Here is a 26,882-nt window from a genome sequence, read left to right as displayed (position 1 = left end):
GATACATACTTTTAACTGTGAATGTTCTCACATGAAATTCTGAAGGAAATATAACACAGTATAATACTGAAAGTCAAAAAAGTATAACACAAAATCCAAATGATTTTGAGTAGATGAAGGCAAGAAATCTTGAATTATGGCTCAGGCTCATCTGTGAATCACAGAGCAGGGGTGTAGAACCTTTGCCATTCCAAATATTTTGGATTTCAATAACTAGAAACTCCAGCCAGCATTCTCAATGGTAAGGGATACTGGGTGTTGTAATTCAAAGCATCTAGAAAACCAAACGTTTACCACTCATGGCTTATGGAGTTACAAAATAGTGCCCAATAATGGTAACCAACTAAGATGTTTTGAGCAAGTGGTCAACACACCAAAAGGGGAAAGTACACTTTAAAATAATAGCTAGAGAAGCAATCAGAGTTGACTTTTATTACAAGATGGTTGTACGTGGTGGGTACTTGGTGGGTACTTGGAATACCATTCTTCTGGCAACTACACAGGAAGAAACTGTTTTAGACACTGTGTCTCACCCCTTTGTACTGAAAACCTTTTTTTAAAAAAAAAAATACCCTTGAAAAAGACAATTTAGTTGAATTTTAATGTCATGAAATAAAGCACAAATAATTTTGACAGCTAAAAAGTTAGCATGTGCTGGATGGACATTGTGTTGAGTTGTTCCAGACAGATGCTTGTGCTACTGATTAAAAGGTACTCTGCAGCTATTCCATTTCACTTCCTAATAGATTTTTGTGGCAATATAAAAATTTTAAGGACCATGGAGAAAACACAGGATATTTGCCAATGGAAGACATCAGCAGCAGACCCCCTCTAAAATTCCACTCTTGAACCAGGGTAATTTCACAATGATCTCCTCTGGAAGCATATATTATTAGACCTCTGTCACTGTTGTTTACCTCTGTACTGTTCTAAAACTCCAGAGGGTTTGAATTGTTAAGGGCAACTCTCTTCTCAGAATTAGCTTACAGGTATACCTCAGGTAACAAAGTAGATGTGTTCTCAGGCATTACTCCTTTAACAGAAAATTTGGCACGAAAGACAGAAATAACATGGAAAGAATAGGGATATGTTCCTACACCACGAAAAAAAAGAGCAGTTCAATGTGTTTCAGCAAACCTTTTATTTAAAACTAACAATACACACATGTGAAATGAAACAACCAGGTCAAATAAGCCTTGCTAAACCAATACATTTGAACCTTTCTGAGACCACATGAAAGCTTCTTCCAAAATGACTTTCACCAGCTTCTGCTCTTCTTCTGACTTCCATTTTCGTGGCCAGACCTATAGCTCTGTGCTTTTTAACATGCTGGGTGGAGCTGATGAGGCACTCCTATCTTCTCATCCTTTTTCTCTCTGGTTTGCGGTTCACACATGCTCTCTAAGGAATCTGGAGACAGCTGGTGCTTACCTTGCTTGTAGGCACAACTACAGAAGAATAAGCTAGAGTAGAATCTCATTCTTTTCCAGCTCAAGCTTTACTACATTGTTTACTGCAGACACACTGTTGTAGCCCGACACTGAAAGTCTGTGTTTCTCTAGCCCTCCACCATCCTCCCAGTGCTAGTGCTGCTAAAAATACTCCCTACTAGACAGAGAGCAGGGTGAAGCAGCTAAGTTGGACAACCATAACAAGATTGTGTTAGAAATTTATTTTTCAAAGGCTTTGTTAGCTAAAGTATGCCTGTACCTACGTCGGCGGGGGGATTGTGGCCCTTGGTTTCATATGGTTAGCACCTCAAAGGTGCCTTCCTATATGTTTATAAAATAAACTTGAAAAGCACTAATTTCTTTTTATAGAACTAAGTAAATCTATGCAAAATTGCAATTTTAGTGGTAGATCTTGTTTTCTGACTTTCAGAGAAAGCAGACTACAAAGTGATTTAACATAATTAGGACAAATCACAAGAATCTTTTCTACATTCAAGAAAAGAAAAGATTACAGTAACAAACACAAGAGTTAGCATCAGCAAGCAAGCAAAAATGTTTATGAACCTGAGGTTTTTGAAAGCAGGGATGGGCAACTATGGAAGGCTATGGGGGCCTGTTACCCCCATAGGAGACCTTGGAGGCAACACACACACCCATGGTACAAAACCCAAAATAATTTTCCCCCAATGTTGTTTAGAGGCTGCGAGGGGCGTTTTTGCCATCTATTTAGTCACTTCCAATTTATTTCCAGATTTTAAAAATACCTTTCCTGAACTTAAAATGACCCAGACCCCTCTCCTCCCCTCCCCTCCCCTCCCCTGCAACGTTGCAAAATTTCCCCCACATCTCATAGAAGTTATTTGGAGGCATTTATTTGATCCCAGGGAAATGGGGGCTGAGGGTCACAAAAATGACCCTGGGAGGCGCATGGAGCTTGCACACAGCACTTTGTCCATCCGTCCCTCAAAGGATTATAAAGATTAATGAAAATCTTATTTAACAGGTATCAGTCTTTACAGAAAGTGTTAACAATAAGTGCAAGGTAGGGGCATAAAACTACATTTCTAGCACTGATCTAGAATTTGACTGTAACAAGAAAATGTGTTTTCAGTGGAGATGCAGGTCTTTTGTGAGAAAGAACTGATCCCCAGTAACAATGTTGAGATCTTTAGAATGTGAAATTTTGGAAAGTAGCTATCAGTTCAAATAAATATATTTGAGACACAAACTTCATGATGCTTATGATGTAGTCCTTTCTAACAAAGGTCCATTCATGTCCTCATACTTTACAGTAAACTTTTCATCCCAGTAAAGGTAGACAAATAGTAAAGCCAAATTAATAAGGAATAAGTGCAACACAGATCTCTAATGGTAGTACTCCCAGATATATTAGCCTTGTAAGTGTGCACAGTATGAAGACTGAAGTTTCATTCCTTATGTCGATAAGGCTACATATAAGGTAGGAGGGGGGAAATGCAGGAGTTTTTTATATTTAAATATATATCATTCTCAAAAATAAAATGACATTGCATTTTCAGTTTTTGGCACTTTATTTTCAAAATAAAATAAAATAGTGCAAAACATTAGAAGATGTTTAGAATGAAATTCTTTATATGTCTACTCAGAAGATAGTCCCATTGAGTTCAATGGAATGTACTTTGATATAAGTATACATTATTATTATTATTATTATTATTAACCTTTATTTATAAAGTGCTGTAAATTTACACAGCGCTGTACATACAATCTTTTAATTAGACGGTCCCCTGCCCTCAAGCTTACAATCTAAAAAGGCATGACACAAAGGGAGAAGGGAGTGATGGTGGGGAGGGGAATCAGGTCCAGCAGTTCTTCTCTACCTCTGATGCCTGGACCAAGGGAGATGGACTGGAGGGAGGGCTTGGCTTCTTAATGGATGGTTAAAAGGAGGCATCCTGGGGCAGAGAGGGGCTCACCCCTGGGAACACTTCTCTAAACAATATAGTCTTTAACTCAAATTTAAAACTGGGTAGAGAAGTGATGATGTGTGCACATGGTGAAAGAAGGTTCCAGGAGTAAGGGGCAGCAAGTGAGAAGGGACGAATCCGGGAGGGGGCAGTGGCAATTCTAAGCTGGGACAGGAGACCTTGACTACCAGAGTGGAGGGTATGAGTAGGAATGTAAGGAGAAAGAAGTTCAGATAAGTAAGGAGGGGCCAGTCCACTGTAAGGATTGTAGCCTTACAGTAGGAACACCCACTGAGGAAAGGTCAAAATCAAATTCACATATCATTATTGCTTGAAATGATATTCTCATGTGTATCAGCAAAATGGGTTATAATTGGTCAATACAGGAAAGCAGTCAAATCTCCATCATTGTATATAGGATGCTTTATATTTGCCAACAGCTGATCTAGGTTATTTATATTTCTTGATTTCAGTAGTCATTAGAATTCATCAACACTTTTTGATTAATGAGGCCAAAACTTTGTCTTCATCAAAGCCCATTGTAAATTTGATCACTTTCAAATTCATTGCCTTACTATTAACAATTCACTTCACCCAGCCATCCAGCTAGGATAGTAAAAAGCTCTGTCCCTCTCAAATGTGGCATGTGGTCCTTGAGAGAGGAGGAATAAGGATCAAAGTCAGTTTTGGGATACCTAGAGATGTTCCCAGAACCAATATGCATCCAAATGGCTGTTTCCGTGTATTATTTTTTCCCATGTCCAGAAAACACCACCAGCAGCCATTTCCAAGTTATTAGAATACATTTGCTGCTTCTCCATTCTCTTTCTGATGTCTTTATGTTAGGAAGGACAGACACATGTATGCATTTTAGAGCTCCTGTAACCCTGTCCAGTATTGATTGCTTAGATATTGTGTGGTTTAAAAATGTACCATGTTCTTGTTAAGTGGGAACCATATGTTGTTTGGTGTACTTTGGCTTTGGAGGCTGTTTAAGGAGTTTGAGGACTAGCTTGTTTTCCTGGTGGCAACCAGAATACTGCACAGATAGCAATTAATGCTTGTATAGGAGCAGAACGATACAAGGGGGAGGAGAGTAGATTACTCTGTGATCCCATTCCACCAAGAATCAAAATGGAGTGATCATAAACGCATACACGTTAGAGAAAAAGTAAAGGTTAGTGTGGAGAAAGCTGAGACTTGGATTTGTTTCATTGGTTTGCTCTGAATGTTGTTGGTGGCCTTAGTGCAAGGGACAATGACAAACATTTAAAATTAAAACAACAGGATATTCCCCCCGCCCCCCTCACTTGAAATAGGAACTAGGCCTTTGAGGATCTGAAATTCTCCTTTTTTGCTCCCTAGTTCTCCCATGTCTTTTTGCTCTTCTGTGTTATACAGAGAGCCAGCATGGTGTGGTGGTTTGGATATTACAGCAGGATAATAATGCAACCTAATCATCAGCATTTTTGGAAGCAAATCCCAGTAAATTCATAGAATTTATGATTGAGTAAGTATCTGTAAGATAACCATCTTGAAGACCATTATTGGCTACATTTGAAGAATATCTACTTGCTCTTATGAGGGTGAGAATATTTTTTCCTTCTGCAGAGTGTCATGGTTATGATCCATCCCTGCCATATACCCAACACCCATGCATGCATATGTGCATGCACGCACACACACACACAAACACACACACACACACACAAATGCACTGGTTTCTTTAAGGGTTTACAACAAAAAGTATCTAGTACAGTGACTTAGCAGTGAATAAACCCATAAAAATGATCAGGGAGCTGTGATCCATTCTTTGGGAAAATACTTTCTAAAATGTTCAAGCGGATTCTTTTTCTCTTTAGCAGATGACACCAAGCCCCCACTTCCCCCCACTCTGGAGCCCACAGGACCTGCACCCTCCCTATCGGAGCTGGACTCTCTGCAGGACCCTCCAACTCTCAAACCCATTAGTGAAAGCAAGTCCTTGAAAAGACTACATAGACGTCTGAAGTCCGAGGGTGAGCTCTTTGATAAGAAGACGTTGCAGAGGGAGAGCCACGCCTTCCAGCGCTTGCTCAGCGACAACGGCTTGAACGGATTGGCCCTTCAGGCCACAGGCTCTTCTGCCAGCCCCCCGTTTAGTGGAGTGGGCAGGCGGACTTCTGTCCTTTTTAAAAAAGCCAAGAACGGGGTGAAACTGCAAAGAGGTCTGGACTGCCCCCTTGAGAATGGAGAAAACCACAGCCAGAGTGGGGAGCTCTCCCCCTCCAGCATAGAGGGCAAGCGGTCATCCCGGAAACAGCCAAAGAGTGGGAGCTGCAGCGAGAGCGATGGCGAGAAATCCCCCAGGCAGGCAGGAGTGACAGGTGACTCCCCTGAGATTTCATTCCTCTGATGTCTTAGAAAGTCAGAGATCCCCAGGAGTAGGGGTGTTTTTGGTTCTATTGCTTGCCTATTGGCAAGAAGAATTCTCCACAATCCCATAGTATCACACATTTCCCAGATATCATTTGGTAGCAAATTTCTGCCTAATGGTGTCAACACATAAGTCCCGATACAAACAACTAGTTTTATTTTTATGAAAGGTGAGGGGAAGATATGGGCTCTGAAGTAGAAGATGATCTTGTATTATGGAGATCAGATTTACTGGTCTTTACCTCTGAATAATTTGGGGATTTTCTTCCTTGACACAACTAGTCTACTTTGGGGGTGTTTGTGTATTATTTCTGAACATGAGGTGTAGCAGGTGAATACTTTTTTCCTTACCTAGTAAATGCTCTACATTTCTTCATCCTTCTGTTGAATTAGCCTTTACCTGAACTACAAATTTCTCTTCATATTTTTGTGTGGAGGAAAAGACAGTATGAGCTCTTTATAGGAGTTTCTAGCTCTTTTATAGCAATGAACCTTGGTCATATTTTTTGCATCAAAACAAGTATTATGAAAAGTTTATACCACTCTTCCACATTACTTCTTGCATCTGACCCTGTGTAAATGTGCACTAGAACAGAACACATTGGCATGCAGGGATTTGATTTGATGGTAATGTAAAAGTCTGGAGCAGGGGTAGGCAACCTTTTTGAGCCGAGGGCCGGGTTGCTGTCCCTCAGACAACTGGGGCGCCGAAGCCAAAAAATAAATAATTAAATACTTTTTTTTAAAAAAAAAAATTAAATATATAAATAAACCAGGACAAATGTAGGACAAAATTTTCAAATGGAAGACACTTTAAAAAAAAATGGAGGACACGTGAAAAAATTGCTGATTTTTTAAAAAATGTTAATATAAATGCATGTTTCTGAAGCTTCTATAGACAATTGCCCCCCAAAGGCCCTGGCGGCAATCGGCGGCAGGACCGGGCTGGGGCCGATCCCAAGGCCTTGAAGGGCCGCATCCGGCCCGCGGGCCGCAGGTTGCCTACCCCTGGTCTGGAGCGTCTAAACAGAGAGACACAGGATAGGGGGTTTCATCTATTTATAACTTCTGTGTACAAGAGAGCAGGATGATAGTATTGACTTAATATGTCCTTTAACTCAAGGTTTGTGCATCATTTGACTGTCCACCACTTGATAATTCACAAATGAACATGTGATTTGGCTACATTTGAAAACGTAATATTTATTTATTTATTTATTTATTTATTTATTTATTTATCCTGTCTTTCTCCCAAGTTCGGACCCAAGGTGGCTCACAACATATAGATGATGGCTATGTTAGTCTGTTTCAATATACAGTCGTCTCTTTGTTTGCATGGACTTTGAATCCATGTCCCTCACTTACTTGCAAGGGGCAAACGGAAGGATTTAAAATGGGGTGTGCTCCCATGGGGGCGCGGCTCTATTCAAGCCAATAGGGATTGAATATTGGCAGATTTACATTTTCGCGGGGCATCTGGAATGGACCCCCTGCAAAAACGGAGGGGCAACTGTATAAAGAACAGAAGGAAGCAGTTAGTATTTTAGGCAATTTCCAAGAAGATGGCTGTGTTAGTCTGTTTCAGTATATAGTCGCCCCTCCTTTTTCACAGACTTGAGGTCCACGGTCTTGAATATTGACGGAGAGATGACCTCCATTATTTTTAATGGGTCACACCCTCGCAGCACATGCACTGCGTGCGCTCGCAAACACACAACCCATTCAAGCCTATGGGGTTTGAATATACCCAAGTCTCCATTTTCACTGGGGGTCTGGAACATGTTCCCCACGAAAATGGAGGGCCAACTGTACAAAGTACAGAAGGAAGCTGGTGATGCATGGGAAGAGTCTTATGGCAGTCTCATGCTGATTTATTTTAGCATGAGCTTTCATGGATTGCCATCTGCTGCTTCAAATGCATTGATGGAAAAGCATTCATGTCTCAGGTTTGTGTCTCAGGTGTATTTCACTCCATCAGTATCTGAGGGTAGATTCTAATCCACAGAAGTTAATATTAAAATAAATGAGTCTCAAATGAGCTACAAGACTGCTCCTTGCTTCCTTCCATTGGTTTTATAGTATTTGAGGTGGTAAAAAACATTCTGCCAGTGGTGTTTGATCTGTGATGCCTGATTCATGGTCACCCTGTTGGTTTCCATGGCTGAGTGGGGATTCACACCCTGGTTTCCAGAGTCATAGCCATTGCTGAAATCACTACACTATGCTGGCTCATTATGTAGATTATTGTGGGATACTAGGATTGCAATCTTCTCATTTTCTAGAGCATTATATGTCAAATATACCACCCTTAAGATATCTGAATTCCACAGAGAACAGATGCATGCTCTGAAATCCTGGTGTGATATATTTCCAGTGAACAAATTGTGCAGAGTCTAGGTTTGCACTGATAATAGCTGGTTTCTTTGTTGGGTGAAGTGCCTTTAAGGTTGGCTGTGGAGGTGAGTTGTCTTCTCACTCAATGTCCACCTTATTAGTGTGGTGGAGCAGTTTTGTTTCATTTTATTGGTGTGTTTATTGTGATAGTAGTAACCCACTCTTTTTTGAACTAGTGCTGTACTCTAGACTTGTAATACTAGTGCAGGATTATAAGAAGCAGCATTCATTGTTTCCCATTTGAAAGATTTAACAGCTCAGTGGCTCATTGGACTGGGCTGCAGCATGGGTAAAGAGAAAAGGATGGCATTAAGACAGGAAATACATAGGTTTCTAATATTTTGCTAAATGGAGTAGATATTTTCCCTAGCTTCCATCTGTCTTATTATACATCTGCTCATGCTTTTATTAAAATCTCTTTAGAATAGGAATTTTCTGTCTTCCTTTCATGGCAGTTAAACATTTATCAGGAAAAAACAATGAAAAGTCTGGCAGAATTAGCTCAAATTTAACAAAAGGAAGTAAATTATAATTTGAGAACTTAAGAGCCCTGTTGAATCAGACTAGAGGTCTGTAGTCTCACATTTTGTTCCTGTGTGCCCAACCAGATACCTCTAGAAAGCCCACAAACAGTACAGGACTACAACTGAATACTTTTGTTTGTGTTCAGCCAAAACTGGCGTTTAAAAGTATACAACCTCTGATGCCAGTAATACAGAGGCTGAGTCTTCCCCATCTAAAAAAACCCCACAAAAACAAAACAAAACTTTTTTCATGGGTGGCCGAGATAGTGACACCTGTACTTTCTGATGGGTCAGTGTAGACAAACTTTTTGTTTTGTGCACAAAATTATTAAAAACATTATTTTAAAGTACCTTCAGGATATGTGTATAAGGTGCATACAAAACATAAAAGAATTTTGTTTTTCAATTTGGGTCACATCTCCAAGATATCTCATTATGTATGCATATACAAATACAGGTGTTCCAAAATCCAAAAAAATCCAAAAACCAAAACTCTTTGGCTCCCAAGCATTTTAGATAAGGAAGACTCAGCCTGTAATTTGTAGCCGTCATGACCTGAATTTATTTAATTGCCTTTTGAAGTTGCCCAGTTTGGAATCCGTTTCTACATCTTGTGGTATTCAACTGTGTCTTTCTTCTGTATGTCCTAAACATTCCATCTTTCAACTCCGTTGGAAAAGCTCACTTTCTGGTATTATTTTTAAAATGTCCCTATATCCTCTTTCTTTACATTATGCATACTTCTGTAAACTTCTCTCGAGTCCCTTTCCCTTGCACATGCCTTCATAGTAAGCTAAAAAACATGAACATTGCAAACTTTCCTTTCAGGATAGTTGCTACAATCTTCTGATATGTCTAATTGCATTTTTCTGCATCTTTGTTTGGCTCTGCAATATCATTTTTGAGATCTGGAGATTGGAACTCTGCATTGTATTCCAAGTGTTGTTGCATCATAGCGTTATATAAAGTTATGCTGAGCTATTGTGAAATTAGCCTTTTTCATAGCTGCTACACATTGGGTCAAGCTCTTCACAGAGCTGTTCACCATAACCCCAAGTTCTTGGTCAGTCATGACCTGCTCAGATACCATCAAAGTTTATACAAAATTAGATTATTATTTTTACCCATTGTACATCACTTCACACTTGCTTAAATTGATCTGTATTTGTTATTCTATTACAGTTTCTTCCACTTTGGAAATATCCCTTCTCAGTTCTTCACAAACCTTTTTAGTTTTCACTATCCTGAATAATTTGGTGTCACCTGCAAACTTTGCCACCTCACTGTACACTCCTAACCTTTAAGCCATTTATCCACAACTTAAAAAAACCCAGCAGTCTCAATACAGATACTTTGGGAATCCCACTGTTTACATTGCTCCATAATAAGAACTGACTGTTTTTTCCTCCTGTTTTCTTCCTTGGTTGGTAGAAGGACAGTTGACATAAGCAGCTTGTGGAACTTCAGACAGGAAGTAAAAATATATCTATATCAATGTCTGTAAAATATATCTGTTGTTTATGTTTTAACATTTATCTTTCTCCCTTCTTGTCCTTTTACATGCTGACAAGTAAGTGGGCTCCTCTTTAGTTTGTTTATTTATTTTTAAACAAAATTTTATCAAGTATGTGGAAGGTAGTTATACAATTTGTTTAAAACCAATAGTCATCCCAAAGGAAACTGTGCCCAAACCATGGTGATATTTTTTTTAAAAAAAGGATGAAGGAAGGAAGAAAAGAGATTGATGTAGGATAGCAAAGCTGATGAGAATATGTTAGAGCAGGAACAAACATATACACCCCTAAAGGAAAAATAATAAAGTACCTAGGGGATTTCTGCACAACTGAATATGAGTGCTTTTGATGCATAAAACCAGCATTTTAAAGGGAAACGTGTAACACCACACCTTATCCCCAGTTATTAGTCTGGGAGTGATGCAACAATGGCTGGGATAATGGACATTCCAAACATTAGTCTAGGGACAATGCATAAAATTAGTACTTCTTTCATTTAGCACTTCTAAATTTGGGCAGAATTAAAAGAAATATGGAAGCAGAGCACTCGTTAAAAAACATGATATAAACTAAGTGTAGTATGTTCAAGTAAAAGTTGTACAAAAAATACTGGCATAGACATACTTTAAAAGCTGACACTTTCTTCTTATCTGTAATCTTAATGAGATAGCTGATAATAAATAAAAGCCAGATGCAAATACAAGTGAGAGCTGAGATATATTTGCTGTGAACACAGTGCTTATAGTAGCCTTTTGTTAGGAATGACCTTTAAAATGCATTATGTTAGCCCAGCAAATTCCATATTTTGATTTCTTTCTCGCTCCTTTAAAATATTTGTCTTCAGCAAAAAATTAGTTTTCTGGAAAGTTTGGTTAAACTCAAAATGAAAGAAGGGTGACAGATATGCATAGAGTTTATTCTGCCTTCTGTAGAAGTAAAATAGGAGCATGGAGATCTCAGGATTCAGATATAGTTGATATAGTTCTTACATTTGGAAAATGATGGGACAGTCCACCCTCCATATCACTGGACTTGCCATCCACAGATTTAACCATCTGTGGATGGCAAGCCTGTTTTTCTTAATGACAGTGGGTACACATGGCTGTGTCAGTAGGTGTACACGCCCTGTACCACCACTAACTTAAATGAGACTTGAGTATGCATGGATTTTGGTATCCATGGGATGGTCCAGAATGGATACCCCATCGATATGGAGGTTTAATTGTACTTCTTTTAAAGTTGGAAACCTAATGAACTTGTATTTTGAATTATTTCCATTCTAGCCTGCCATTTGTAGTTCTCATTCAGATATAATTGTTGTGATGGTTTTTTAAAGTCCTCTTCAGAACAAATACACAGTGCGCCCGCGTCATATGCAGGCGCGCTATATGCGGGTTTGAGCATACGCTCGAACCTGTGGAGAGCCGTGTGGGAGTGCAAAGGGTGGCGTGTCCCATTGGAATGAATAGGGTGCATGCCCATGGCGTGCATGCCACTGCACCACCACACCATCGCCACGTGCATGACCCCCATTCACATATTCTTAGCATGTTTGACTGCTCTTTATTACTATTGTTTGGCAAATATGTTAACTACTGAGAGCTATAATTACTTCAAAGCAGGGTTGGGCAAAATGCAGCTTTTGTTGCAAAGATGTTTTTGTAATTTCCCAAGTCCCCTCTTCCAACTGGAAGGGTCAATTTTCCCTACTAAATAGAGCCCATATGTCCCCAAAGTGTCTACTGGGGAGAGCTTTTGGTCAGTTTAGTGCATTTTTGGCCACGGGAGGAGGTTCTTTATGTAAGCTTGGACAGGACTTTTTTCCAAACAGAAAAACACCTAGCTAACCTGTCTCTTGTTTGGAAAAGTTAGTTTCCCCAAAGTCCTGAAAATTCAGCAAAATACCCCATAGCACTCACTGGAGGTTTCAAGGATTTTATGAGTTGTTTAGGGGGAAATCCTTTTTTCAGATCTCTTAACCCCTACAAAAAATTTTTTTTCCAGAGGAGGCAGGTTGAGGATATGAGGATGTAGCTTCTAGGGTTCCCATGTGGCCCACAACCTTTGCTTTACTTATTCAGTGCAGTCATACTTCAGGGGAGACTAAAACCCAACATGATGTTATTTCAACAACACTGAACTTGATCAGTACAACTTTCTTAACAACAATGTAGAATTTTGGTATTTTCTCTGGGATTCTTCATAAGTGTCTTAAGAAATTTAAAAGAACATTTTAAACCACTAAACTTTTGACATTTGCTTTATTCTCAGCAGCAGTGACCAATGGCTTCAGGAAGCATACAGAAAATGGTTCTGATTCAGAGTGTGGTTCTGGCCGTGGTAGTGGTCTCCCATTTGGCATTTGTAGGTAAGCCCACTTCTGGAAAGTCTCACCCTAAATTACCATTATTCTCTTGCTCGTTTTCTAGCCCTTCCTTTAAGTTCATTCTTTTAGAGGTCACTTATATCTATGTCAGTAGACAGGAATAAATGTGTTTGTTTTTTACATTACCAGCATATGTAGTGTCAAGGTTTGCCATATTTTGCATTCTGGACTGTATTTAGTAAACTTGTAATTTTTACATTGGCACCTGCACTATATTCTTGACCTGTGGCATCTTTGTTTTCTGTGTCTTTCCTTATCTTATTTGTTGTTCTCAGTTCTTCAGGCAACCCACTTTCTGATCCCAAGAGAGATAAATGAGTGGCTATAGAGTCAAGAGTAAACTCTGATCTCACTATTAACACACACACACCAGTTAATCTAAACAAAGTCTTGCCATTAATTTATCTAGCTCAAGCATGCCAATTTCATTTTCCCATCAGTATTTACTACTGAATTGTTGGTGCTAAAACACTACCCCTTCTGCAGCATTAGCTCACTTCTAACTCATCCCATTCTTTGTATAGATTTGTCAGCAGTGTGTCCCCACTCCTTGCTTACATCTGGTCCAACTTGTAGAAGGAGCTAACCAGTATGTTTAATTTATAAGACTACACATGGCATACTGCATTTATATTGTAAAACTATGTGTCTGTTTTACCGCTTCAGTTACTGCTCTTGCATCTGTATCTTGCAAAGGTGTTCTCCTGAAGTAGCCTCCTGATCAGAGTAATTCGGTAATAGTGACCACACTGAAACCATTCTGTTGGGGCTTGGTACTACAATGAGCCTTCCACATTCATTGGTGTTGGGGGCATGGGATACCTGTGAAAGTGGAAAAACCATAAATAAAACCCCATTTTTTTTTGTACTGGAGAGAACAGCTCTCTAGGAATCACTAGATCCTTCAGTACAACTGTTTGATCAACATCCAGTGGAAGCTGACCTTAGAATTGTGCTGGAGGACCCACACATGCCTAGTGAAGTGTTTTCTCTAGTAATCTGTAGGTTCTCCAGTGCGATTCTATCGTTAGCCTCCGGCAGAATCACACTGGAGGTCCTAGAGAGATTCCTAAAGAGAACATATTAATCAAATCTGCAAATAATCAAAGCTGCAAATGTGGAGAGCAGACCATACATCTTCTTTCACTTTATGACACATCTTGAATTCAGACTAAACATTGCTGTTTATCATTGAATTTTCTCTTCCTGTGACTTTTCCACAGTGGTGTGACTCCACACAAAAGGAGCCGAGGAAAACCTGCTCTTGCACGGGTTCCTTTTTTAGATGGCGTAAATGGAGACTCAGAATATAGCAACTCAGGTGGGAAAACAATATGTGTGTTTCTTAAGTGCATTGTGTACTTATAGCAGTGATGGTGAACCTTTTAGAGGCCGAGTGTCCAAGCTGCAACCCAAGACCCACTCATTTATTGCAAAGTGCCGTGTCCCTCTGGCTTTCTAGTAACAAACTCTGGCAAACTCTGTGCTGGGGCGATGGCACATGTGCCCACAGAGGGCTCTGAGTGCCCCCTCTGGCACACGTGCCATAGGTTCGCCATCATTGACCTATAGCATAAACTGACTGTGGATACTATTTGTAATGGGCTGTGTCAAAGGAGACCAAATCTTCCACTCTTTGCATGCCATTGTGGGGGGAATGCATGAGTGAAATATACTGCTGAGAAAATGTGCATAAGATCAGCCTGAAAATTTATCTTTTAAGTTTTGTCATGACAATTTATATACTGCAGCTCTTTTAGCCTGTGTTCCATTGTAGAGCTCTTGGTGAGATAATTTTGGGGAAATTACATAATGAGGATGGTTAAGTAATGGCTGAAGAGAAACATTTGGAAAATACAGTCAGCCCTCTATATACACTAATTTTTTATCTATGGATTCAAGTATTCACGGCTTGAAAATATTTTAAAAATATAAATTCCAAAAAGCAAACCTTGATCTCACCAGTATGTAGCACCTTTGAGACTAACTGAAAGAAGATTTTGCCACTGTATATAAGAGACAATATTTTATTATGCCATTATATTTAATGGGTCTTGAGCATACATGGATTTTAGTATCCATGGGGGGTTCTGGAACCAAACCCCAGCAGATACCAAGGGCCCACTGTACATTTAGAAAAGGATGCTTGTGCATCCTTCCAACCTCCAAAATGTAATCCTCCATGCCATTTTCCACTGCAGTTATTGCATGTTTTAAGAAATAAAGTGTGTGTATGAAATCCTATCTGTTTAACTTGTACTGACAAAAAGATGATGGGATAAAACAAAGACTTTGCTATTCCAAGTTTTGTTTACTGCAGTTAATTTTAACTAATGCTTTATGTCTAACTGTCTTTAGGACACAAATCAAACCCGAACTCTCAGATACAGGATATGTTTCTTCAGGTTCATATTCAGTAAATTATCCATTGGTCTGCAGTTAGTTTCAAAAATAAATATGTTCTTAACATGGCAGAAGATGATTCTAACATAACCCTTGTACTGTTTTTTTAGGTAGAAATCTATTGATGCCATTTGAGGAGCAGACTGAATTAGAACCGTTGGAGCTTGTTTGGGCAAAGTGTCGTGGCTACCCTTCTTACCCAGCCTTGGTATGTATACCTGGTTCACCAGCTACCAACTTTCCATGGAAGACATTTTAACTGCCTAGTATCCAGTGCTAATCTTGCAATACGGTCTATTGAGGAAAGAAGTTATTTTCTGCCAGAACTGCTGATGTTTTCATTAGGAATGTTAATATCTGTAATAACAGTGCATGTATAAGTCTTTAAGGATGAAATACAAAGTATTTCTAAATGTACTGCTAGGACTAATTCTGCTCTGGTTTTAAGAGCAGATTGTGTGCAAGAGCTAATTAATGTGGCCTTAATTTTTCTCCCTATTTTAAAATCAGCAGACTTAGTAGGAGGTTTCTGCAGGTTGTCACCAGACACAGTAGAATCTGTTCTGATTAAAAGTTGGATGTTTTAAATAATTAAATAGTTTCATCAGAAAGATCATATAACATATAGCTCCTGTATTCTCAATTTATATAGCATTTCATTGTACTGAGAGTTAAGTTACTGTGCATTCCTATATATGTCTACTCAGGAAAGAGTTTCAGTGTGTTCTCAGATCCTACACTAAACCAAACAGGTATAAGATAGCAGCCTTACAAAATTGTTGTCATTTTGCACTTTTTGAAGTTAGATTCTTCACATTGCAGCATAGCAACAACTACATTTGTTTTCCTCGGCTTGCACTTTTTTTTAACACCACGTCTTATTAAGACAAGCTAGAACAGGATTTCAAGAACCAGGATTGTCTTCTATACAGAAGAATTCCCTATTTCTGCTATCACTACATTAGCGCTAGAAGAGACCTGTGTGTGCTTCCATCTTAATCATTCAGTTATGTGCGTGATTCCTCAGTTTCTTAAAGTTTTTTCTTCTATAGCTCTATCCTAGAGAAAAATGGCACGAATAACATATCCAGTGATATAGTGCTGCATTGTGTGGCACCATATGATTCACACATTTATTCTTAAACATGGTTGAAACTAGACAGAAAAAAAGTGAGGAAAGCAAAACGAAGAGAGATAGGGAGGGGAGTTTCAAACTAGTATGTTAAAAAATAGTAATACAATGTTATATATAAATAGTCCAACACATTTCATTAGCAGTCTGTCATGGGGCACTGTAAATGCATAACATATAAAGCCATAACATTAGGTCCTCAATAATGGCTTTTGGTTCGGCTGGAATGCGATCTCAATGCAGAGTTCTACAAACGTCATTGGTAGGTCCTGTGCAATCCTATGTTTTTTATAAATGACTGATGATATGCTTTTCAGGTTTAGAGATTACACAAAGGTGGAGAAATAGCTAGCACCCTAGAAGACAAAATTAAGATTCAAAGTAATATTAACAGACTGGAATATGTGGCCAAAATCAACTAGATTGAATCCACCAAAGATAAATGTAATCTTGCCTTTCTGTATAAAGAATCTAAGGCAGATGTATAGGATGAATGAAGATATAATCTGATAGTAGGTACACATGAAAGGAGTCAAAACATTTTAGTTGATCATCAGATGAACATGTTGCATTAAGAAAGATATAATGTCTATATCAAGAGAAGTGATAATTCTACTCTATTATACATTAGGGCCAGAGCAGAATGGCTGGGAAAAGGAGCTTGATCCTGCATTTTCTAAAAGTGGGTTAAAGCTCATTCTCTGCACAGCCCACTCCCAAGGTGGGACAAACACACTCCACATGGTGCAGTATCAAGCCACACTGCATCATCATCATTGTTATTTTTTTTATTGCCTCCCCACCATGCATATGCATTGCACAAGATGCACATTTCCCATGTTAAGTCGGAGTATCGGGGCTTCTTTTTGCTCCGGTTTTTAGCTCTGGTGTGCAGCTTTGTTCCACTTTTCACCCACGTTCTCCTTGTGTGTCATCCAAATGCCCTGCCTTCAAAGCGGCTGGGAACTGCTTTATTTTTTTTCACCGTATAGTCAACCCACATCTGTAATAAATAGTATATCTAGTTGTGGGCATCACATTTTAAGATGGGCAACGGGGGACCTTTCTGGAAGAGGGTGGCAAAGAAATGTAAAAACAAAGTTATGTGAGGAAGTCTTGAAAGAGATGAGTATATTGATCTTAGAGAAGAAAAGATTAAAGAGATGTTTGACAGCAGTTTTTGCATTTGGAGCAGACTTGTTTGTTGCTCCGGCAGGCAGGAGTAGGACCATGGACAGAAAGTGCCAAAAAGCAGATATTTGCTAAACATTAATCAAAGCTTCTTAATGATAAAGAGCTGTTTGACAGTAGAACAGACTGCCTCAGGTGGTAGGGAGTTCTCCTTCATTGAAGTATTTAAGCAAAGGCTAGACAGCCATTAGCAGAGAAACAGTAACTGCACTTTGCACTGAAGAACCTTCATTGAGAAGTGGATTGGACTACATGGCCTCTAATGTCTCTTCCAGCTTTGTGATTCTAAAATAGACATTAACATGAATGCAAAATACTAAGAAAAAGGAAAATAATCAGTATCTGTCTCTGGACAGAGGATGGACATGAATTGATGTTACTTGACTATTGACTCTAGAGGGCTGCAGAGACCATATAATCCCAGTTTTTAAACGTCTTTGATTTGCTTCTAGTTGCTTTCTGGACCACAGCAATCATCTTGATCTAGAGCCTTTTCCAACTACAAAAATATAGTACTGGGATTTCATTTTAATTGCCATGGCAACTTCTTGTGGAATCCTAGTATTTTGTAGTTTAAGTGGGAGTATTTAGAATTCTGAGCCTGAGAAATCTTAATGCATCACCAAACTACATACCCCAGGATTCCATAGGATGCAGCGCTGGCAGTTAAAGTAGAATCATAGTGCTATAATGGTGCAGAGTGAGAAGACTCCCATCACAAAATACCTGGAATGCAGAGTAACATAATGACTGATTCTTCCAATATATAGCAACCCAGTCTTTAAGAGCTTTTTAAAAAAGGCCCTTCTTTCAGTGCCTTCATTTTTTGAGGTATAGCAATAGTAAATCATGCGGAATGAGGGCTTTTCTACCCTTGGCACTGAGGCCTCCTGAGTTCATTTTATCCCTCCACTGTTGGCATTTAGGTGAAAAGTAAAGACTGGTTTATTTCAGCAAGTTTACTGGTCCATCTGGGCTCCTGTACTAAGGGTTATCTAATGCTAGTCATTGTGTTTCTTTGTTACTTCTTATACATGGTATTCTGGTAATGGAAGTTTCAGATCCTTTATATACATTCAACTGCTTTTGTATGAAATAAGTAACTAAACATACAAACAAACCAGAATATGTTGAGATCAACATTAATCCATCAGCATATGTCTGGACCATATGTTTATTAATATCCCTGTTTTTAATATGTGGGACTATAAACATTGATAAAAATGTAGTAAAACAATTTTTGAAGAAATATGCCACCTGTACTAGTAACATTAATTGAGCTTACTCTAAAAATAATAGACATCTTAAATATCTGTTATTGTTAATTGATACCAAGTTGGCTTCAAGTTATAGTGACCTATGAATGAGACACATCCAAGAGCCCCATAAATAGCTCTGCTCAGGTCTTGCAAGCTCAGGGCTTTGGCTTCCTTTATTGAGTTAATACATTTGTAATGTGATCTTCTTCTTTTTCTCCTGTTTTCCTCGTACTAAGCATTATCATATTTTCTAATGAATTCAAAATGTCTGATGAATCTAAGAAACCAAAGTATGATAGACTCAGTTTACTAATTTTGGCTTCTAGTGAAATTTCAGGCTTGATTTGCTCTGAGACCCATTTATTTGTTTTTTGTTAATTCATGTTATCTGTAGAACCTTCCTCCAACACACAATTTCAAATGAGTTGATTTGTTTAGTGTCAGCTTTCTTCACTATACAGCTTTCACAATATACATAGAAATGACTTTGGTACTTAATAGTATACCTCTGCAGTTACTCTTCGTATCCAGTTCTTTCATAGCTGCCTTTCCAAGTTTTAGTCTTCTTCTGATTTCTTGACTACAGTCTTCATTTTGATTTATGGATTTATACATTAAATATAAATACTGTTAAATAATTTAAAATATATTTGTTATTCAGTCCTGCCCTGTCTATATAGAAGTTAAGTCCATTGAGCTTACGCCAAGCTATTTTGTAACCTGATGTCTGATTGGTCAGTTCAAATTAGATTCTGTTAGTAGCTTTGAACAATAATTGTATTTTATTTGCAATCTCATACACCAGCCGTCTCTCATTGACTACCTAATGTATGGAACTATATCTCTTTTAATGCTGGGTGGGGTTAATGGGGATTGGGAGGGTGCCCTATTGGAGAATATATATTTATCTGACAGTCTGTCCAATTAAATTCAGTGGACCTTACTTCTAAATAGACATGGGCAGGACTGTACAAGAAACATCATTTAAACTATTTAACAGTATTTATATCTGTTTATCTTTACCTGTATCTTACATTTAAAAAAAAAACCAATTGATTTAGGGCAGGCCTCCTTTTTTACTTATAGGAAGCTCTAGCTTTGGAATTATGACTAGAACTAGGCTGCTGCAAGTTCAGCAACAGCCAAAAAAGACTTTCAGATTTTAAAGTATCTATCAAAATGTCTCAATGAGTTGTGACTGGCCTTCTTATGTTTCTAGAAAGCTGCTGTTGGAATTTTGATGGTTTGATTTGAAAGAAGCCTTGTAGTGAAAAATCTCTTTATCTTGCTGTGAAAATTTATTCAACTTCTCCCATATGCTTTTTTTTAAAAAAATACTAGCTTGGACAAATTGAAATGTAGATTCCAAATAAGCTGTGATCTCTGTGTACTTGTTCAAAGCCTTTAATGAAGCTCTTTTCTACAAAGGCATCTCATTTTCTTATCACCTCTGCTGTGCCTTCCAGCACATTAACTAATTAGTCATAGTACTGCCATCTTGTTCATTTTCACCATTCTTTAGGCTCCATACTACATCCAGCTTTAAAAACTCACATAAGTTGTGAAATTTTAAATGAAATATTCTCATTCTGCCACCATTGATTAAATGTGTGCCCTGGCTATCTCTAGTTTCCTCAGTTTTCTGCCAAAAATAACTGAAATGAAATTATGTGGTGAATCTCCAGAATATTACGTTTGTGTCTTGAACTTCTTTTCTTTTCTTTGTGCCCTGAACTTTTTGTTTTTAGATCATTGATCCTGAGATGCCACGAGAGGGCCTCCTTCACAATGGAGTCCCAATCCCAGTCCCTCCTTTGGAGGTGTTGAAGTTAGGGGAGCAGAGACAAGCAGAGGTTGGAGATAAGCTTTTCCTTGTCCTTTTCTTTGACAACAAGAGGACATGGTGAGTATACACAAATGAAAGGGAAGAAATATATATTTGACAAAAAAGTATGAGAGAGTTGGTGAATTTACAGCTATAGATTCAGTCACCTAGAAAGTATTGGGAGGAGGTCAGATTATATGACTGCCTGACAGGTCTACATCTCTTCCTTCCTCTGGTATATGTTGAAAAAGCCTTCTGCTTGTAACAGAATCAGCTAGGACTTTCTGGACAATGTGCATGGCACTCCGAATCAGATATCTTGTTGTTTCTTTGAGAGTTTTTTCCCCAGTTAACATGAACAGCAGTGACATATTTTCTAAACATGGTAACTGGGCTAATATGTGTAGCTGGGGGCAAAATGCAATGGTCAAAGGTATTAGAAATATATTTCTTTGTCTCTCTTTATACTGTTCCAAAAATAATATGTACTCTTCAACTGCAGGCAGTGGCTTCCACGAGAAAAAGTTCTTCCCCTTGGAGTAGATGACACAGTGGATAAACTAAAGATGTTGGAAGGACGAAAAACCAGCATCCGTAAATCTGTCCAAGTTGCTTATGACCGGGCCATGATCCATTTGAGTCGAGTTCGGGGAGACCATCCTTTTGTTACACCAAATTATCTGTAGGGACTGAACAAGCCTTCTCTGCCCTTCCTGCTTACTCTGGAAATAATGCCTGCATTTAAAGGCACAGTGGGTCTTGGTGTACACTGAACAGTAGGGGATTCTTCCCTGCTTGAAGGAAGGTGTGATTGCTATGCTTGTTTGTGTTCATAACAAAGATGCACTATTCCTAGTGAAGAGAAAAGCTCCTGAAAAGTTCATGATATGTGCCAAAAAGCCTGCCTGGGTTCTTTCTGAATATGTTTCTCTCAAAATCCAGGAGAAGAAGCAGCGATGTCATGGTCTGACTAGTAAGAGGATGTCATGAGCAGCTGCAGTGTAGTGTGATGGCAGAATCTTAGATCTGATAAATTAAGCTCATTTGCTGAGTGGAGTAGAAGCCCCACAAGTCTCTTTCTGTTTCCAGTGTTCAGCTAGTCTTGGAGAAGTCTTTGGAGCCTAGCACTAGTATAAATAACTTGGCCTCCTTTTAATGACTCTTGTGTGCCAAATTTAGAGTAATATTCATCACACTTTTTCATCTTATTTTTAAAAGCACAGGTTTGCCCCACTGCATTTATACATTTACTGCCTAATCAAGAAATCCCATGCTGAGGTTTATATATGTTTTTGTGTTAGAATCTAGGAACAAAACAAAGTTAAAGGTCATGTTGAGTCTTACTCTTCACCTCATGCACACGTACATGTACAGAATTTTATATATGAAGAAAAAATCACTTGCAAAATATTCTGTCTAAATCCGTTTATGAAGTAGTTTTTAAATTTCAACTGCAGCTTTGGGTTAATAGATTATTTTTTAAAATCTTTTGGAAAGCACCTAACCAGCCTGGATCACTGCTGTTAAATTACAAAGGATTGTTAGGACAGGGAAAAAAGATTTCTGAAAGCATTTGTCGCTACCATCTCAAACAAGGGACATATGTTCAGAGTATGAGCTGCCTCTTTACAGCAGCATCACCCTGACCCATAAATCTGCATGATTACTAGATGTTGAAGAACTTCTTGCCTGCCTGTGGAGAAGGGGGCAAGCTAAATGTGGAAACCTTTTCCCTATGCATCCTGGCCCCTTCAGATGGACTGGAGTCACCTGGTTGTATGTGCAGAGCTTTCTATAGCATGAAGTGTGCTATATGTGTCTCCATAGAATGCCATATGTGTATTGAAGAATGCAGCTTTGGATCAGAGCATCTGTGTCAAGGCACAATCAACCTTTACTCTGAAAAATTGCTCCATCATGTTTTTGGTTGAATTGGAATTCTTGCTGACCAGAATGCACTGGAGTTTCACCTTTTGCATTCCCATAAAGGTTTCATCATTTGCTTTCTGCTGCATGAGCCTCCATTACTACCTATAAAACATTATTCTTCAGAGAATCCAGTTTTTTAAAGTGTGTGCTGGAAAAACAGGGAGAGCTGAAGTTTGCAAGCTGAAAAACATTTCATATTTGAATTTTGATTCATGTATATTTTTTTCTTTTTTGTTTTAAGCATTGTAAACCAAAGGCGCAGAGCAAGATTGTAACATGAAGAGATTATTACTTTTTTTTTCTTTTTAACTCAATTTTTTATTATTTTATTTTTTCATACTAAAGAGATTGTGGAACAAAATGTTAATAGGGAAAATCACTGCCATTTCTATGTGGTATCCTTTGTTTCCCAGAAAAGGGCCACATGTTATATATTAAGAGATAAAACCACACTTTATAGAAAATATCTGTAACATGAAGAGCATGAATGGGATTTTTTAAAAAAACAAACAAAAACAAATTATGCCTAAAGCTTGTGGCTATGGAAGGAACTTGTGTACATAGTTGTAAAATACCATTCTAAATTATTTAGGCCAATTGTTACCATTCTTGGAAGTCCTCAGTTATGTTTCTGGGTCTTTTGTATGCACACAGTGTAATTAATTTAAAGCAACATACACTTTTCCCAGGTTGTAGCTCAGCTGTGGACTTGTGACCTATGTATAACTGTTTTAAGAACTTCCATTTTACTTGTTTTCATTTTTTAAAAGTTACATTTTAAGGATTTGGATTGGCTAATATCCGGCTGTTGCTATGGGACCTAAACGTGACTTGTCAGTCTGCTGTAAAGCACAGATGGCTCTATTTATTGTAGAAAGTGAGTTTATTTGCTTTCTAGAACTGTTTATATCAGATGGTATAAGAGGTAATAAAATTCTATGCTTGTAAAGAAGAAAAATGATAATTTTACCTACTATAATCTGACTGTCTGAAACTATATTTTCTCTCTGAGAAATAAATGTTCTAATGTAAGATGTTTGGTTATTAATTGTCTTCATTTGGGAAGTTTGTCTATTCCTTTGTTCAGTGCCTAGGCTCTGATGTGATGATTTACCAATTTTCAAATTTCATACTTGGCAGAAAGAATGACAGGTACAGGCAGATAAGTTTTTTCACTAGTGTGAAAGATGGGAGATTTATAAAATGTGTGGCATGGAAGATGTAAGACTATAAAATACTCATGTGGTGAAACTTTGACCTGTTAGATTTTGTATATGAGATTTCTTACTCTGCCCTAATCAGTTCTCTACTCTTATATTGAACCTGCTGGCAGGGAATCAAAGGATAGTATAGTTAGTGTGGAATCCCAGAAGCACTTCGACAAATGGGAAAAAATCTGCATAACTTTACAGGCATACTGCCACAGCTCCACTTCACCATATGTACACTGCCAATACAGCAGTCAAAATGGGATGGATTCATGGATGTGACAGGCAAGGAAGGTGCCTAATCTCAAATCCTGTATTCCCAGTTCCTTCCCCAGCACCAGCATAATGTTTTGCCTACTTCAATGATGGTGTACCTCAAAGCAATGTATTAACCTCAGTGGAAGACAATCCCCTGCTTTTATTTTGTTACATGTGTTGTTTCTTTGATGCTAGGAGTTAGCATATAAGGATGCCTTGTGTGTGTGTCTATGTGCCTTCAAGTTGCCTGTTGACTTATGGTGACCTCATGAATTGCATAGAATTCAGTCTTGCTTTAGCTGATCTGCGGATGGAATTTCAATTTGAAAGGCTGCTGATTATCAGCATGGATGACCTGTCAGGCAAAATAGTACCAAGGGAGCAGGGAAATGTTCATATTTTGTCAGAAAGAGAGGTGGACCCAGGGATGACAGCCTCTAGAGCAGTCTTAATGGATTAAGATGATGGATATGAATAATGGAAAAATACAGGTACCTGCAAGCTTCCTGGAATCTGAGGGGTGCAGCAGACAGGCAGGAAGGAGCAGCTTCACAACCCACTTACCCCAGGGCCTCATCAAACACAGCGTGGCCCCAAGGGCGCTTCCACCCATGGTCCCAAATAGGATCAGAAAAGATCTGTTCCTTTTGGGGCTAGTTTTGGGCCACCTTAGGCAGCTTTAGTGTGGTCCTGGGGCTTTGTAAACAGCATGCCCCTGGAGCATCCGGAAACCATCCCTCTCTGCCCGTATGTTTTGGTCTTGAGTTGCAAGGCAGTGTAAGGTCAGTTTTTTTAAAATGTTCGTAAAAACCCAATGAAGAGTGAAGAGGAGCCATTGTTTACATTGAAGTTGCTTACAGAGGAAACCTGCCCTTAACCAATAGAGTGCTCTTTCTGCTGATTATTGTGCAGGTAAAGGTAAAGGTTTCCCCTTTGACAAGATTGTCTAGTTGTGTCCAACTGTAGGGGACGGTGCTCCTCTCCATTACCAAGCCGACTACATGATCATGCGGCCAACATGACTGCACAGAAGGCTGTTACTTTCCCACTAAAGTGGTACCTGTTTATCTACTTGCACTTTTACATGCTTTCAAACTGCTAGGTTGGCATACGCTGGGACTAGTGAGCTCCCTCCATCAGGTGGCGCTTGGGTCTCAAACTGCTAACCTGCCAACATTGCAATCATCAGAATCAGCATCTTAACCACTGAGCCACCACTTCCCATTGTGCAGGTACCTCTAGGATTTGTAAAAACACCTCTAGGATTTGGAGGTTAAACTGAAGCTGGGGTCTTTTGCATGGTCCTATTGTGTATGAGCGGACCAATCGGAAGGCAGCTAACAAATGCCTAGGGCCTGAAAAAAAGTTACTTTTTTCTTTTTCATATTTACTAACAGGTTTCCCTATCTAGCATGAGGGGGAAGGGGGGTCTGGAAGTTGTAAACTGAAAAAAAATTTCCAAGTTCTGTCAATGCCCCACTGTGTGGATGAATAGGAAAGACTTTTTTGAAGTATGTAAGCTGCCTTTGAGTCTGGCCAACTCCTCCTCTTTTCCTCTGACATGACTTGCTGCCTGGGCATGCAAACAGATTGGCAACTCAAGCCTATCGTTCTCCATGGTGCAACCTGGACTTACATCTCCAGTGCCATGCTCTATGGCTAGACATTATGTCTGTGTGACCACAGCTGTGCCTTCCCTTATTTCCTCCCCTGGTTCCTCCCTTTTCTTTCCTGGCAAAAGACTCTTTCCATTTGCCAGTGGGTTTTAGACTGTCCTCTATGCAGATCCCTGTCAAAGGGGATCTATTAAAATGGTGTGTTGTGTTGCATATCATTTTGAATTGTGCAGTAGGGAGACCTAGAGATGTTGTCATGAGTATTGGGGGTTGTAGAGGTGGGTGCTGTTTAGTTCCTTTCTGTGCTTTCTGTATTGGCTCTTTTTCTCTTCAGCTTTTACACTGGATGACTGTAGGATACTGTGTTTCCCTATTGCAGCAGCAGTGCAAGTTGTGCAACGAAGAGGATGTAGGCTGAGATCTACTGGGAGGTATCTGACTTTTTTTTGTAGTACATTAGCAAGAGTTTTTTACTCTCAGATGCAACAATAAAATGTTTATGCTGTCACACCCTGCTGCAATGAAGCAGACTGGGATACCCAGGAGGTTGAATAAAAAGACTTTGAATTCAGTTTCATTTCTTGCACTGAAATCAAATTCCTGGGCTCAGCATGTTTTCAGAAATACTCTTCTTTAATTCAGTGGGTATATCTTTTGCATCCAGTTTTTGTTGGTGGATCTGAGGGTTTAAGTTTAAAAAAGAAAAGAAAAAAAGTACCCAACAAGTCTTAGGTCTGCCCATTGCTGCTGTAAATCCCTTGTTGATACTGGAGTGGGTGGGGTGGAGTTGGGCTGAATGATTGCTATAGAATTGTTCAGCCTGTCTCTTAGATGCCAAAAATTGTTTCCCTCCCCCCTGCTATAGAGCATAGCCATCAACCTGCCCCACTGATAATTGCTTAGATCAGTAGTTCTCAACCTACCTAATGCCGCAAACTTTTAATACAGTTCCTCATGTTATGGTGACCCCCAACCATAAAATTGTGGTGTCTTGATTCCTAAGACCATTGGAAATATGTGTTTTCTGATGGTCTTAGGTGAACCCTGTAAAAGTTCAACCCCTAAAGGAGTTGCGACCCACAGGTTGAGAACCATTGGCTTAGATTAATTATTCTCATCCTTTGGTTCTTCAGATGGTTTGCATTTCACATTGCAGAAGGTCCACTCAGTCTGACAAATGGTCAGAGATTCTAGAGTTGATGTTCAAAATATCAGGAAGTTAAGAACCACAGATTTAGAGGTTGAAAGGGTGATGCCTTGGTGAAATCAAACCATTTTCACTAATGGAGACTAGCAGTAACATCATGCTATACCTTTTCTTCAAGAAGCTGTATTAGACTGTATCAGGATAAAAAGTTATGAAGGAGTCCTGTAGCACCGTTGAGATTAACTGAGAAAGAAATTTCTAGTATCAGATTTTGTGGATTCCAG

At 38.9% G+C, this 26,882-nt stretch overlaps 1 protein-coding gene across 2 annotated transcripts in view; it reads left to right on the top strand.

The window, feature by feature from the left end:
• BRPF3 (bromodomain and PHD finger containing 3) overlaps nucleotides 1–23,401 on the top strand; it is a 52,831-nt gene extending 29,430 nt beyond the window's left edge. The window contains exons 8-13 of one of the 2 annotated variants that reach the window (XM_089514785.1): nucleotides 5,263–5,763; nucleotides 12,519–12,612; nucleotides 13,854–13,951; nucleotides 15,144–15,241; nucleotides 20,364–20,518; nucleotides 20,943–23,401. In XM_089514785.1, the coding sequence (XP_089370911.1) occupies nucleotides 5,263–5,763; nucleotides 12,519–12,612; nucleotides 13,854–13,951; nucleotides 15,144–15,241; nucleotides 20,364–20,518; nucleotides 20,943–21,126 (1,130 nt within the window). In that variant the 3' untranslated portion in view covers nucleotides 21,127–23,401. Of the gene's footprint in view, nucleotides 1–5,259; nucleotides 5,764–12,518; nucleotides 12,613–13,853; nucleotides 13,952–15,143; nucleotides 15,242–20,363; nucleotides 20,519–20,942 lie in introns of both variants that reach the window. The other variant, XM_089514784.1, reaches the window with a different exon arrangement.
• The last annotated feature ends 3,481 nt before the right edge of the window (nucleotides 23,402–26,882 follow it).

This window comes from Sceloporus occidentalis, unplaced genomic scaffold (assembly GCF_023333645.1).
Source record: "Sceloporus occidentalis isolate IW3139 unplaced genomic scaffold, rSceOcc1.0.p SCAF_3, whole genome shotgun sequence".
Lineage (NCBI taxonomy): Eukaryota > Metazoa > Chordata > Lepidosauria > Squamata > Phrynosomatidae > Sceloporus > Sceloporus occidentalis.
The sequence above is the reverse complement of the archived record's forward strand: the minus strand, read 5'-3'. Positions and strand labels throughout refer to the sequence as shown.